This window comes from Grammomys surdaster, unplaced genomic scaffold (assembly GCF_004785775.1).
Source record: "Grammomys surdaster isolate TR1022 unplaced genomic scaffold, NIH_TR_1.0 125319, whole genome shotgun sequence".
NCBI classification, from domain to species: Eukaryota; Metazoa; Chordata; class Mammalia; order Rodentia; family Muridae; genus Grammomys; species Grammomys surdaster.
The window spans coordinates 837,964-853,540 of NW_021620197.1; the positions used below are offsets into that span (position 1 = coordinate 837,964).

At 39.9% G+C, this 15,577-nt stretch overlaps 1 protein-coding gene across 1 annotated transcript in view; it reads left to right on the plus strand.

The window, feature by feature from the left end:
* Positions 1-15,577, plus strand: part of Gabrg3 (gamma-aminobutyric acid type A receptor gamma3 subunit) — a 599,312-nt gene that overhangs the window by 533,891 nt on the left and 49,844 nt on the right. Inside the window, exon 6 of the mRNA XM_028785688.1 lies at positions 703-840. Coding sequence (XP_028641521.1) covers positions 703-840 — 138 coding nt within the window. The remainder of the gene's footprint in view (positions 1-702; positions 841-15,577) is intronic.

Genomic DNA, 15,577 nt, shown 5'->3' on the forward strand with positions numbered 1-15,577 from the left:
ACATTCAGGTCAGTTCCAGCTATAGGGTATCTAGACCCTGCTTCTGAATTGCATATTGTCTTCAGCAATAGAGTCTTCCACCTCTGGAGAGGTAACCAAAGGCAGCAACAACAGGCTATATTTTGAAACCAGACATATAGTATTAACCAACAATTCAAATGAAGGCTTCTCATGGCTGGTATCGGGGTTTTGGTTAGGTGGAATTTGCCTCTTGGATAGAGCATCATTAACCCATGTGAGAAAAGCTCATTAAAATCTAAATATGTATAGGCATACATGAAATTATACATACATACATACATACATACATACATACATACATGAGGCCATCTCTGTGGTGCAAATAAAACAATCCTGAATAATGAATGTTAGGTATTAGACTTAGGCCAGGATGACAAAGCTGGTGCTTATGCTAACACTGGAAAACACCTCCTCTCTTGAAAGATCAACTCACCATCATGGTTCTGGTTAAAGAAACAAAGTCCTATTTACTGCACCCACAGAAACATGGCCAGGCTCCTAGCTAAGTAATTCCTTGTTAATCAAAAAGGCAAGTGTCAGGAGTCCTTTGACTTTTGGAGTTTCTGTGTCTCTAAAAAACAGGACTTAAACTTGTAACTACTGCAAGTGATCAGAAACAAATTTTGACATAATGTTTTATGAATCTAACTTTGCAGGTGCTAATATCTGCTCTGCTTTTAGATGGCTACCCCAAAGAAGAAATGATTTATCGTTGGAGGAAAAATTCAGTTGAGGCAGCTGATCAGAAATCATGGCGGCTCTATCAGTTTGACTTCATGGGCCTCAGAAATACCACAGAAATCGTGACAACATCTGCAGGTAGGAGCACCTAATTAAATCAGCTTTTAGACAAACAGGGAAAACTGACCTTGATCCCCTGTGTCCCAACCTCTAGGCAAGTCCTGGTAGACTTCCATTTGTATGTTAATAATGAGTCTTAGCAAGGGCCACCGAGAACCATATTTTAGGCAAAACAGCTGATTCAAAGATGGAAATATGTTCAAGGTTTAAATTTGGGTAGGATAGAATTGACTTATGTTTTTTGAATAAAGTCTGTGGAGACATGATACCTCTGCACCTAACCGTATTGCTCAGGACTGACTGGTATGTAACCCTAACTGCAGTGCTCAGGTCTGGGAGACTTATGAGTTGGGTTTATACCAATGGTGCAGATTCTGTTTCATTGACTTCCCTGAGACCCAGGTGCCACTCAGAATTCACAAATAAAAGGGGCTGTTAAAAGATGTCCTTTAATAATACATTCTAGTTTTTCCTTTATTACTGTAAAATTTAAGACAATTTTAATTTTTTGATATATTGAGAACAAAAATCATTGTGATCACTTATGCCTAAAATATGTCAGCAATTATATGACCAGTAGTCTGTATAAATTAGTATTTTTATGTCTGTGTCCTTCTTTGTACTTGCTATTTAGTAGTTGTAATCACTATCTTTTTATTGTCTTTCTTCTGTCAGGTGTAAAGTGGAGTCAGAATATTTTCTAAAGTTCTTGCTATTTGCTAATGTGAATATAATCTGCTCTTAAAATCACATAATAAATTTTTTTATTGATGGCTAGAACCATACATTAGCTTTTATAGTTGATTAAACAATTAAGTATATCTAATTGAAAAATTACATAGAAGACATATATGTATTCAGAAGGATCCTGAAGAATTATCTGATAAAAGATGAAAGGGAAAGATTTCTTACTAATCTCTCTGTGCTACAGTTGAGTGGTAGATTTGTATAAGTGGTAAAGATTAGAAGGATGAAGGCTCGTAACTTCTTTAAGTTCACTGTGGAAGCAACCGGAAGGGAGACACTTAAGGCAATGGCTTTCCAGTTCTGACACAAAAATGCATATGCTATCTACTGACCTAAACCCAAGAGAGAAACAAATAAGAACAGAAAGAGACCAGAGATGCTGGACTTCCGGTTTGGGCCCGAGCTTAGAGCAGGTCGCAGGCAGCAGCTCCGTACCCAACCGCAGAAAACCAAGAAAAACAGGGACTCCCAGGAACTTGAACTCACGCAGCATCCCAGGTAAAATTGAATCACCCGTGATGCCTGCTATTAGAAGTTCTAATCCAGATGGACCAGAAGCCAGGAGCCTCGCCCTTACCCTCACCCCCTACCTTTTCCCACCTGCACAAGGTCCCCTGAAGCTGGGCAACTTCAAGATCCTGCTTGGCAACTGCAGATAGACTCAAAGCAGTGTACCATATCATCTGAAGAATAGCAGGGAGACCATAACTCAAGCAGTGTACCATATCTTCTGAAGAATAGCAGGTTGCAGTCCTCCTCGCCCCCACGAATAACCAGGACCCGCCGGTCGGGTCAAGTGGCACCCAGACGTGGGGCTCGAGGCACGGACCCATCCGGACGGACCCTCATTGAGAGGATGTGCGCACGACATCAAGATTGAGCAAGACAGAGATCATCGCCCGTGACCTGTCGTCCACGGAACCAGGTTGATGCTGCCATCAAGAAGGCAGTTGAAGTTCATTACCATCAGCTGAAAATTGCAGAGGATCCAGAAGTGACTCCGCAGGAGACTGACACAGCTGTCAGCTCCCCTGCCTCCCCCTATAGTCGACCCCTAGACTTCCATGCCCTCCAGAAGGGTTCCTGGTATGCCTGGCTTTGCCCTCATTTCTCTCGCTAGAGAGCTTGGCCTCTTGATCACCACAACAAAAATTGGCTTTTTCCTAAACCAAGGCCACCCTTGATATGGCCGCTAACATTGGGGAGCCTTCCTTTATGACAATATTACACCCCAAACTGACAAATGGTTGGTAACTTGAACATTGACAAGAGACTAGGATGGCTGTGAGTTAGCCCAATGACGGGATTATTGTAGGTCCACTTCCCAGGGGCCCACCCAATGCAGCCGAAAAGGAGTGCGTGGTGCTGGGAGTGGATGCAGCCTACATGGCCTAAGACAGGGCTCTCACCCTCCTTTCACCCACATCAGAGTCCCTTGACGTTGCCCATCATCGACAGCCTAAAGCCTTCGACCATCGATGTGACTCGTCTCACATCAGTGTTTTGGGGTTGTGAACTTGTCTAAGACCCCCCATAATTAGACATCCAAATTCAAAACTCACATAGTTGGGATTGAACATAAGACACCTTCTCTAACTAAACAGAGAAGGGGGAGATGCCAGAAGCCAGGACCCTCGCCCTTACCCTTACCCCCTACCTTTCCCCACCTGCACAATGTCCTCTGAAGCTTGGCAACTGCAAGATCCTGCTTAGCAACTGCAGATAGACTCAAAGCAGAGTACCATGTCTTCTTAAGAATAGCAGGGAGACCATAACTCAAGCAGTGTACCATATCTTCTGAAGAACAGCAGGTAGATCATAATTCAAGGCAGTCTACCATATAGACCATGACATGTTTCAAGGCACAGGCCAAGAAGATTTTGTACTTTTCCACCACCTGGACCCTCTTACCCCCTCCCCTTGTAAAACATGCTATAAAAAAGCATTTCATGTTCAAAAAAAAGAAATTAAAAAAAAAGAAAGAAAATAAAAAAAATACTATAAAAAAAAAGTAAAGAAAGATGAAAAAAAAAAAAAGAGACCAGAGATGACTAAAGCATTGAAGTTGCTCAAACAATAGCTTTAGGATAGAAATAAACTCTTTTTACAAGAACAGAAGATGACTTGGGTGTGGTGGGACAAGCCTTAAATCCTAGTACTTAAGAGGCAGGGTGAATCTCTATGAGTCAAGGCCAGTCTAGTCTACATAGTGAGACCTTGTTCTAAAAGAGAAAATATGGATAATTTCACAAGAGATCACTATTCTTAGAAAACAAAACCAAAAAAAGAGAAAGAAATGCAACCATTTAGAAATTTAAAACAGAAAGGTCCAGAATTTTTTAATTTAATACGCAAAAAGATCATGCAGCAAGATAAGAAGTAACTAATTATAGTTATGAACACTAGAGCTGCTCAGTAGGAGACATCAAATCTAAACAACAATAATTTAGAGTTAAGCAGTCAACGAGTGGGTGAGATGACATGTAACATTTTTCTGTTAGTGTCTTTTGTTTAAAAAATAATTTAATTCTACTGGTAGAGCTTCAGGAGTCGAGTTCATACACTTTGGGTTAAAAGAGGGAAAGAAGTATCCTAGATGGATAGAAAACGTGAATTTGCATGTTGAAGAATACTGTCCAGTCCAAAGGATGAGTGCAAAGAAAGTCAGCAGACTGCCAAATAGCAGTCTGGAAATGTGTCTTTAAGTACCTGGAGGAAAAGACAGAAGCAAAGCTGACTTTATCCAAGGTTGCATGGCAACATGCACACAGTGCAATTCTAAGCATGAATGAATCGGAGAATCTTACATACAGGAAACTTACCAATAGAAATAAAGGGAACCTAATGTTTTCAAGCTAAAAGAAAACAGGAGCAAAGAGTTTGGTACTGAGAGCCTCATTACCAACCCTTCAAAGACATTTGCAAGCTAGCCTATCTCCTATCTTAGTCAGAACTTCTAAAATTGTCCAGGACTGTTAGTTAACTTTTCTATACAATATAGTCAGGACATCTGGTATTTTTTGAGCATAGTGTATGATCTGTTATGGTGTTGGCTGCAGAAAGCTATGTAGGACAGGTTGAGGCTTGCACTGATACATTCTACAGGGAGCTAGGATGAGAGCCATCTTCTGAAGCTCAGAAGGGGTTTGGATGTAGAAGCCAGGCTTTCAAACACACTCTCACCTCAGACGATGAGATCAAGCAGAAGCCTAGGGCCTGAAATTAATTGCTTTAATATCTTTTCTGTTGGTATCTATTTCACTGGCAGGCTCTGGCGGGGTCCTAGAGAGAGGCCAGTTGTCAGTTAAAGGGAAGGCAGCGCTTCAAGCCCTGTGACTAAAGTGTCACAGCTTAATGTGCACTCTGCAGTTTCTGAAGTTTCTTCATGCTTTAAGTTTAGCAGCAACTCAAAGTAATTCTCCAAAGTCCAAAAGCATCACTGTGTGTATGAAGTTTTAGACACTGCCAGTGCTGAAGATAAAGCTTTAAAATGTTGTCCCAAGCTACCTACTCTAAGCACAGAGGACAGGTGCTGAACCCTAGGGCCAGATGGTCATATGTTGTTTGAACTGCACTATGCCATTTATGTGGTATTTGGCCCTGGGCAGTCCCTGAGACCATCACAAATGTGCTTACCTGGTATTGATGCAGGAGAAAATTGAGGTAATAAAAATAACACAATAGAGAATTTACTGATAAAGTTGCTTAGGAAACATTAAGTTACATGAAGTTGGATTTATCTAAGGAGCACTGCCTCCAATATGACTGGGAGATAAGTAGTCCACTGATCATTCTTGTTAGCTGAAGGAACACTCACTCCAATCTGACTGGAGATAAATAATACACTGACCAAGTCTTGTTAGAAGCTATTGGGAAAGAAAAAATAATTGTACCATAATTGAAGTTTAGGCATGCTGAGAAAGTTTCTGCTTCTGTTTGGTCACCAAGATTGACCTCCAATTAGGTTCTATTCCTATAACAGAAGGAGACAAGGCTGACATATAACAGGTCATTAGGCCCATCTCTTTATCAAAGACCATGCCTCTAAGGGGCAGCTCAGAGGAAGAGGGCAGCACAAGATGACAAACATTATAAAGTAAAAGACCTCCAGTTCTCTTAAGAAAGGCATAATTCTGCCAGCTGTGTCCTTAAGAAGCAATTCTGGCCATGTCTTTGCTGTAAGAATCTCCCATCTGCCCATGTGGACCGACTTGCAATTTCCTGTGCCTGTTTAACTTGTTGAAAGTGTAACCTGGGGCCAGGACCAGAAAAGGATTTAAGGGTGACAGCATATACGGAATGCACAAGCCTAAGTTATATATAACTTAGTAAAATCTTTTTGTGGCTACCTCTTCTTGGGCCATTAACCAGAGATGGACATAAGCTATCATTAAAGAGTTTTGTTTGATTTTTTTCTCCTGAGTGTGTAGAGTAAATTCTCATGGGGGGTGGGGAGGTTAAGGTGAGAATTTCTGCCTCAGAGTGCAACCTCTGACAGTTCCTGTGACCATAACAATGAAAAGGAAATTGCTTTCTCTTTTTGTAGCTATTGTGTATTTAAGTGAACTAACATACGTTAAGTGCAGAGTTGTCATCCATAAATAGAAATAATGTCCATTATTATTATTGCCTAAATGCATTTGCTGTGAGGGAGAGTCAAGGTGTTTATGCATTAGCTTTCTTTAGTAAGTAGTCCACTAACTTAGCTGCTAGCATTTAATTCAGTAAGGCACATTTTAACAGGGATATACGGTAAGATTTATAACTTGAATGAGAATAGAAATATGTGTTTAAATACCTCTCATAGAACAAAGTGAAGCTTCATTCTCCTCACATTTACCTCAGTGCAGTCTGGAAAATAAATCTCTCTAGGTTTATAGTTATCATTCTAAAAATAGTGACAGTCTCTTTGACTGTAAGTTTGAGTGAAAAAAAAAAAACTTAAAGTCTACCAAGCCATCCTTCCTCCATAATTCACAGAGAAAAGTGGAAAACCTCTGCTTGGTATAAGGATCTTCTCTGCTAAAAGATGAAAATTCATGATTGAATTCATAAATTAACATATGTATTCCTTTAAAATCATATTTAATTAAGTATTATTACCACCACACATAAGTTAATTTTTATATTTAATACAGAGACAAGAATATTTGCTTGTAACATTTTGTGCCTTTTGTTTGGTCCTTGCTGAGCCCTCTGACTGGCACAGCATGTATCAATGTCTTTATTCATAGAGGAAGGTAGGCCTGGCAGGTTGCAGGCATGGCCTCCATCAACACACTCCCTATGAGCCTTGCCTGAGTGGAGGCTTTCGCTGTGCTGTCAATAATTTTTATCATAGTATCATTATGAGAAAGAGTTCATTTTACTAACAGGACCCGGCCTTCAGTTTCCAGAGAACCTAGCAAAGTAATTAGGCCAGCAAAAGCACTTGGATACAAACCCACAAGGACAGGGAGATGTCCCACTGCTGCAAGCTCCTACCTCCAGTGCGTGGGCAGCACTGCTGCGCTTGGCCTGCGGCTTTTCTTACCATTCTGACAAGCCCAAGCCAGTCATTTTCTTCTTTAATTTTTTTCCCACTGATACAAGGTTTGTGTGATTTTGTTTTTTCAAAGGCTTGCTATCAAACTGTGTTGGTCGTATCTATTGTTCCTTGGTACTCAAAGCCTTTTTAAATCAACGCATGAAGCTCTTAAGGTATGAGCTTTCTCCAGAGCTGCACAGTGTTGTGATCAGCCCTTTTATCAGGACTAATTATGCCGAACTTAGAACAAAACTTCTTTTATGAAAAGTAGCTAGCAGTTTTAATGAGACTTGCAGATTCAGCTGGGAGTGCCGCACGTCTCCCTCCATGTGTCTTAAGCAGAGGGATCAGCTCTTTCTTTCTTTTGCAATAAATTTGCAGATAAAGAGAGTTAACAAAATGTTACACTTTGGTCTTGGCTTCATTCTCAGAAAAATCTGAGGATGGTGTGAAGTTAATACCACTGGCCCCCAGAACAGTGAAAAATGGTTAATCTTGGTGACTGCCCAGCAACCCATCACCATTGCTATGGAAACGCTATGATAGGCAGAAGAGTTGCATATGATTGTTTGACCCCGGTTCCTTCTTAGAATAGATCTCTTACAATTTTGATACATTTATTTGCCTATTCATGTCAGAGTGTATGTTCATGTATGTGAGTGTGTACATGTTACAGTGCTCAAGCAGAGATCAGAACACAACTTCTACCATGTAGGTTTCAGGGATCCAACCTATGTTGCCAAGTTTGGTGACAAACATCCTTGTTGGCTGGGCCACCTTATCAACCTACAGACATCCTTTCCTAGTGTCTAATTTTTTGTTTTACTGAAGCCAAAGTATATTTTCAAGAGGTATTTTCAGAGCACTACATGGATCTCATGGAGTGCTGCTTTTAAAGTCTGTTTTCTTGACACTGAACCGACTATGTTCCCAACTTATCTTTATTTCCTCATATTAATAAAGGAACCACTAACAACAATATATCTGAATTCACCTTGTGCCTGTACACCAAGGGCCCTGACATACCTTTCACCCATGACATTCTGTGTCTTCAATCCAGAAACTGTACAACAGACTGAAGAAAAAGATGTAGCTTTATTTGATAAGGGAAAATAAGTTAGTCACTTTGAACCAAGGAAAAAATGCTCACACCATGCTACAAGGTGGAAGAGTCTCACATAATTTTATCATCTCTGTGTTGGATGTGGATTTGCTGAAACCACACCAATTCAAGATCATCCCCTGGTATCTCTGGAGATGATCTTCTAACATCGATGGTACACATTCCAAATGTTTACTATTTGAAGTTTCTTTTTTAAAAAAATAATTTATTTTTTCTCAAATCATAATTCATTCACACAGGGGTTATAAACACAGAAAGGCAGGATGTGGGGAAGGGAATGACACTGGCGTGTGGGTGTTCAGGGGGAATACAGATATCTTTCAGAACCGGGTATCGGCTGGGTGAAGGTTCAGGGGACAAGTCACTATGACTCTGCCTATGACTCACTTGTCCTTATCTAAGTTGGTATTGTCTGCAAAGGCTACCTATTTACAAGATCTATGGCTACTCAGGCTTGTAAATTTCCACAAAGGCTGCCTGTTTACATTAGCTTATAGCCATCTGTTTCAATGTTTTTCCACTGAGACCCAAGACTTGGCATTAGTATACATGTATGACAGGCCTATTGTTGATTTTAGGCCTATGGCTGATTTTAGGCCTTCAGTGTTTAAGCAGGGCTGCCCCTGACATCTCCTCCCTTCTCTAAGTATACACAGGCTGTGGCAAATCTAATCTTGCAAAGGTGAGGATAGAGGCCTGACCTCCAGTACTTGAAGGGGACCTTGTAATGGCTCCAGTACCCCGTCGTTGTCCAGTGAGGCATGAGGGCCATACCCATCCTGATGTCTTTTTCCTGGAGAGGGGATACTTTGAACATCAACCCCTATGCAGTCAGGCTTGTCCCTCAGGGAACCCAGAGAGATATTTTTATCTTTTATTTATATTCCCTTGCAGTGCTTAGCCTCGCAGCCTAAGCAAGAATTCAGATCGCCTGTCAGAGGGGGTTCTGGGTGGCCCCTCTCTGCTTGGTCTAGGGGAAGAAGTCCCCCCTTTTTGGTTGGGTGGAGATGGGTTTTGGAAACACCCTGTATAAAGTAACAACCTCATCTTGAGTCTCGTGGTCCTCCATAGCTAACTTATGATAATGTATCTGAATAGGCTTTGCTACCAAATTATTTATCTGTTGTATCACAGAGTTAGTCTGCCTATTTGAGGGCCAGGGACCAGCAGAAATAAGCAAAAAGAACCCAAATAATGGTCCCAAGATGGGAGGAAATAGGATTGATAACCTTGGAGAGGCTGAAAGCCAATTCTTGTACCAGCATTCATCTGTCTCTTTCTCTCTCTGATTTTTCTTAGGGCTTTCACTGACCTATTTCATGCTCTCTTTAACCCTCCTTGTCTTGTCTATGTAAAGGCAACATTCTTCTTTAAGGGTTGTACACAGTCAAGAGCTGTACACAGCCTTTTCTATTGTACTAGAGTAAATCAAGTCCAATAAGGATCTTTGTGATTTTAGTAGGTCTCTTCAGACAGTGAAACTAGGGATTTCTTCAGGTTAGTGATGTCAATCTCTAGCTGTTTGATGTTCTTGTCCATGGCCCTTCAAAGGTCTGAGTAGTATAAGTTCGGAGGCCAGCATTTGGATTAGAACTTCTAACAGCAGACATTACGGGTGATTCATTTTTACCTAGAAAGGAAAAAGAAGGGGATTCTCAGGGATATTTCTTTTCCCTTGATGTAAATTGTTATTCATCTTATTTATGGTTGGGTCTGGCTTTGTGGGGGTATCTATTTATTTCATTAATCTTCTTGGTAGCTGGTTAGCTGTGCCTTCTGTGGTGTCAAACAGACATATCAATCCTCAGCCCTGTAAGGGAACTGGGTCTGGGCCATTCCCTTTAAGGGTAAGAGGGTCCTTCCCCATATCTGTGGCAAAGTTTTGTTGGTCTCGGTGGTGCCAGAGGCAGTCAGCAGCAGATTTGTCATGAGCTTTCAGCTTTAGAGAGATAAAAGTAAATAAGGCATGATGGAGAGTATTTCAGGGGGATTTCTTCTGGGGGTACCGTTCCCCCTCTTTTATTTTTATAGCCAATTTTTCAGAGTTCTTGTAAAATCAGAGCAGAAGTGCCAATAATCGCTCCTCCCACACTCAGAGAGTCATGAAGACCCTATTTAAGGATATATAAATCTATATTAATAATCGTTTGTCAAAGGACTGTTATAGCACCGCCAACAACTAATCAGACTATATAATATATCGATTAGTAATAGCTTCTTCTACTTTTTGTGAGATTCCCTCTCTTTTGTCAATTAATTGTTGAGGAAAATTAGGATTTACATCTCTCTTGAGAATATTGAACAGAGATTTAAATTCCTTTGTGACTAGCTTAAAATAGGATCTTAGCCAATTAGCAACACCTAGAAACTTTTGAAAATAATTTAAAATAAGTAAACTCTCCCTCTCTCTTTTTTTTTTAGACCCTTTATCTGTGTGTTTTTTTTAAATTGGATATTATACGTATTTACCTTTCAATGTTATCTCCTCTCCCATTCTTCCCCCAAAACCCCTTATTTCATACCCCCTCCTCCTATTTTTATGAGGGTGTGCTCCAAACATCCTCCCAGTCCCTTCTCCCAGCTCTCGAATTCCCAAACAGTAGGGGATACAAACTTTCAGGGACCATGGCCCTCCACTTACACTGAACTATGACAAGGTCACCCTCAATTCCCTATACAGGTGCATGAGTCCCTCCCTTTGTGCTCTCTGGCTGGTGGTTTAGACTTTGGGAGCTCTGGTTGAAACTTTTGATACTCCTTCTAGAAAGAATCAAAGCACCCACACTTTGGTCTTTCTTCTTCTTCTTGAGTTTTATGTGGTCTATACGTAGTTTCTTAGAAATTGTGAGCTTTTGGGCTAATATCCATTTATCAGTGAGTGCATACCATGTATGTTCTTTTGAGATTGGGTCACCTCACTCAGGATGATATTTTCCAGTTTCATCCATTTGCCTAAGAATTTCATGAACTCATTGTTTTTAATAGCTGAGTAGTACTCCATTGTATAAAGGTACCACATTTTCTGCATCCATTCTTCTGTTGAAGGGCATCTGGGTTCTTTCCAACTTCTGGCTATTATAAATAAGGCTTCTATGAACATGGTGGAGCATGTGTCACTGTTGTATGTTGAAACATCTTTTGGGTATATGCCCAGGAGTGGTATAGCTGGGTCCTCAGGTAACACTATGTTCAATTTTCTGAGATACCGCTAGACTGCTTTCCATAGTGGTTATACCAGTTTACAATCCCACCAACAATGGAGGAGTGTTCCTCTTTCTCCACATCCTTGCCAACATGTGCTGTCACCTGTGTTTTTGATCTTAGCCATTCTGACTGGTGTGAGGTGGAATCTCAGGGTTGTTTTCATTTGCATTTCCCTGATGACTAGGGATGCTGAACACTTCTTTAGGTGCTTCTCAACCATTCGAGCTTCCTCAGTTTAGAATTCTTTGTTCAGTTCTGTGCTCCATTTTTTAATAGGGTTCTTTGATTGGCTAGAGTCTAATTTATTCAGTTCTTTGTATACCTTGGATATTAGCCCTTTATCAGATATAGGGTTGGTGAAGATCTTTTCCCCAATCTGTTGGTTGCCTCTTTGTTCTATTGACTGTGTCCTTTGCTTTACAGAAGCTTTTCAGTTTTATGAGGTCCCATTTGTCAGTTCTTGGTCTTAGAGCACAGGCCATTGGTGGTTCAGGAACTTTTCTCCTGTGCCCATGTGTTCCAGGTTTTTCCCCAGTTTCTCTTCTATTAGTTTCAGTGTGGTTGGTTTTAGGAGGAGGTCCTTGATCCAATTGGAATTGAGCTTTGTACAAGGAGATAAGTATGGATCAATTTGCATTCTTCTACATGCTGACCTCCAGTTGGACCAGCACCATTTGATGAAAATGCTTTTTCCACTGGATGGTTTTAGCTCCTTTGTCAAAGATCAAGTGACCATAGGTATGGGGGTTCGTTTCTGGGTCTTCTATTCTATTCCATTGATCCTGCCGCTTGTCTCTGTTCCAATACCACACAGTTTTTACCACTATTGCTTTGTAGTACAGCTTGAAGTCAGGGATGGTGATTTCCCCAGAAGTTCTTTTATTGCTGGGAGTAGTTTTCGCTATCCTGGGTTTTTTGTTATTCCAAATGAATTTTAAGATTGCTCTTTCTATCTCTGTGAAGAATTGAGTGGGAATTTTGATAGGGATTGCATTAAATGAGTAGATGGCTTTTGGCACAATAGCCATTTTTACTATATTAATCCTTCCAATCCATGAGCATGGGAGATCTTTCCATCTTCTGATATCTGCTTCGATTACTTTCTTCAGGGGCAAGAAGTTCTTGTCATACAGGTCTTTTACTTGCTTGGTTAGGTTCACACCATGGTATTTTATATTATCTGTGACTATTGTGAAGGATGTCATTTCCATAATTTCTTTCTCAGCCAGTTTATCTTTTGAGTAGAGGAAGGCTACTGATTTGCTTGAGTTAATTTTATATCCAGCCACTTTGCTAAAGTTGTTTATCAGGTTTAGGAGTTCTCTCGTGGAAGTTTTGGGGTCACTTAAGTATACTATCATCTGCAAAGAGTGAGATTTTGACTTCTTCCTTTCCAATTTGTATCCCTTTGACCTCCTTGTGTTGCCTAATTGCTCTGGCTAGGACTTCAAAAACTATATTGAATATGTAGAGGGAGAGTGGGCAGCCTTGTCTAGTCCCTGATTTTAGTGGGATTGCTTCAAGTTTCTCTCCATTCAGTTTGATACTGGCTACTGGTTTGCTGTATATTGATTTTACTATGTTTGGATATGGACCTTAAATTCCTGATATTTCCAAGACTTTTATCATGAAGGGATGTTGAATTTTGTCAAATGTTTTCTCAGCATCTAGTGATATGATCATGTGGTTTTTTTTCCTTTGAGTTTGTTTATATAATGGATTATATTGATGGATTTCCGTATATTGAACCAACCCTGCATTCCTGGGATAAAGCCTACGTGATTGTGATGGATAACTGTTTTGATGTGTTCTTGGATTCAGTTCACTAGAATTTTATTGAGTAATTTTGCATCAATGTTCATAAGGGAGATTGGTCTGAAGTTCTCTTTCTTTGTTGGGGCTTTGTGAGGTTTAGGTATGAGCGTAATTGTGGCTTCATAGAACAAACTGGGTAGTGTACCTTCTGTTTCTATTTTGTGGAATAGTTTGAAGAGAATTGGAATTAGGTCTTCCTTGAAGGTCTGATAAAATTCTGCACTAAAACCATCTGGTCCCGGAATTTTCTTTGTGGGGAGACTTTTAATAACTGCTTCTATTTCTTTGGGGGTTGTGGGACTGTTTAGATGGTTTATCTGGCCCTGATTTAACATTGGTAACTGGAATTTGTCTAGAAAATTGTCGATTTCATCCAAATTTTCCAATTTTGTTGAGTATAGGAGTTTGTAGTAGGATCTGATGATTTTTTTAATTTTCTCGGTTTCTTTTCAGTTCTTATTTTATTAATTTGGATACTGTCTCTCTGCCCTCTGATTAGTCTGGCTAAGGGTTTATCTATCTTGTTGATTTTCTCAAAGAACCAGCTCCTGGTTTTATTGATTCTTTGGATAGTTCTTTTTGTTACTATTTGGTTGATTTCAGCCTTGAGTTTGATTATTTCCTGCTGTCTACTCCTCTTGGGTATATTAGCTTCTTTTTGTTCAAGGTCTTTCAGGTGTGTTGTCAAGCTGCTAGTGTATGCTCCCTCCAGTTTCTTTTTGTAGGCTCTTAGAGCTATGAATTTTCCTCTTAGCACTGCTTTCATTGTATCCCATAGATTTTGGTATGATGTGTTATCATTTTCATTAAATTCTAAAAAGTTTTTAATTTCTTTCTTTATTTCTTCCCTTACTAGATTATCAAGGAGTAGGGTGTTGTTCAGTTTCCATGTGAATGTGCGCTTTCCATTGTCTTTGTCATTTTTGAAGACCAGCCTTAGACCGTGGTGATCTGATAGGATGCAGGGGATTATTTCAGGTTTTTTGTATCTGTTGAGGCCTGTCTTGTGCCCAATTATATGGTCTATTTTGGAGAAGGTACCATGAGGTGCTGAGAAAAAGGTATATTCTTTTGCTTTAGGGTGAAATGCTCTATAGATATCTGTTAAGTCCATTTGGTTCATAACTTCTGTTAGTTTCACTGTGTCTCTATTTAGTTTCTGTTTCCATGATCTATCCATTGCTGAGAGTGGGTTGTTGAAGTCTGCCACTACTATTGTGTGAGGTGCAATGTGTGCTTTGAGTTTTAGTAAGGTTTCTTTTATGAAAGTGGGTGCTCTTGTATTTGGCGCATAGATATTCAAAATTGAGAGTTCATGTTGGTTGACTTATCCTTTTTGATAGCTCTAAGTTGAAAGTTGATTTTATTCCATATTAGAATGGCTACTACAGCTTGTTTCTTAGGGCCATTTGCTTGAAAAATTGCTTTCCAACCTTTTACTCTAAGGTAGTGTCTGTCTTTGTCGCTGAAGTGGGTTTCCTGTAAGCAGCAAAACGCTGGGTCCTGTTTGCATGTCCAGTCCATTAGCCTATGCCTTTTTATTGGGGAATTGAGTCCATTGATATTAAGAGATATTAAGGAGAAGGTGTTGTTGCTTCCTGTCATTTTTGCTAATAGTGGAGACATCATCTGTGTGGTTATCTTCTTTTGAGTTTGATGAAAAAGGATTATTTTCTTGATCTTTCTAGGGTATGATTGCCGTCCTTGTATTGGAGCTTTCCTGCTATTATCCTTTGTAGTGCTGGATTTGTGGGAAGATACTGTGTAAATTCGGTATTGTCATGGAATATCTTGGTTTCTCCATCTATGGTAATTGAGAGTTTTGCTGGGTATAGTAGCCTGGGCTGGCATTTATGTTCTCTTAGGGTCTGTATGATATTTGTCAAAGATCTTCTGGCTTTTATAGTATCTGGTGAGAAGTCTGGTGTAATTCTGATAGGTTTGCCTTTTTATGTTACTTGGCCTTTTCCCCTTGCTGCTTCTAAAATTCTTTCTTTGTTTTGTGCATTTTGTGTCTTGATTACTATGTGACGGGAAGTATTTCTTTTTTGATCTAGTCTGTTTGGCGTTCTGTAGGCTTCTTGTGTGATTATGGGCATCTCATTCCTTAGGTTAGGGAAGTTTTCTTCCATAATTTTGTTGAAGATATTTATTGGCCCTTTAAGTTGGGAATCTTCACTCTCTTCTATACCTATTATCCTTAGATTTGGTCTTCTCATTGCGTCCTGGATTTCCTGGATGTTTTGTGTTAAGAGCTTTTTGCATTTTGCGTTTTCTTTGACAGTTGTGTCAATATTCTTTATGGTATCTTCTGCACCTGGGATTCTTTCTTCTATCTC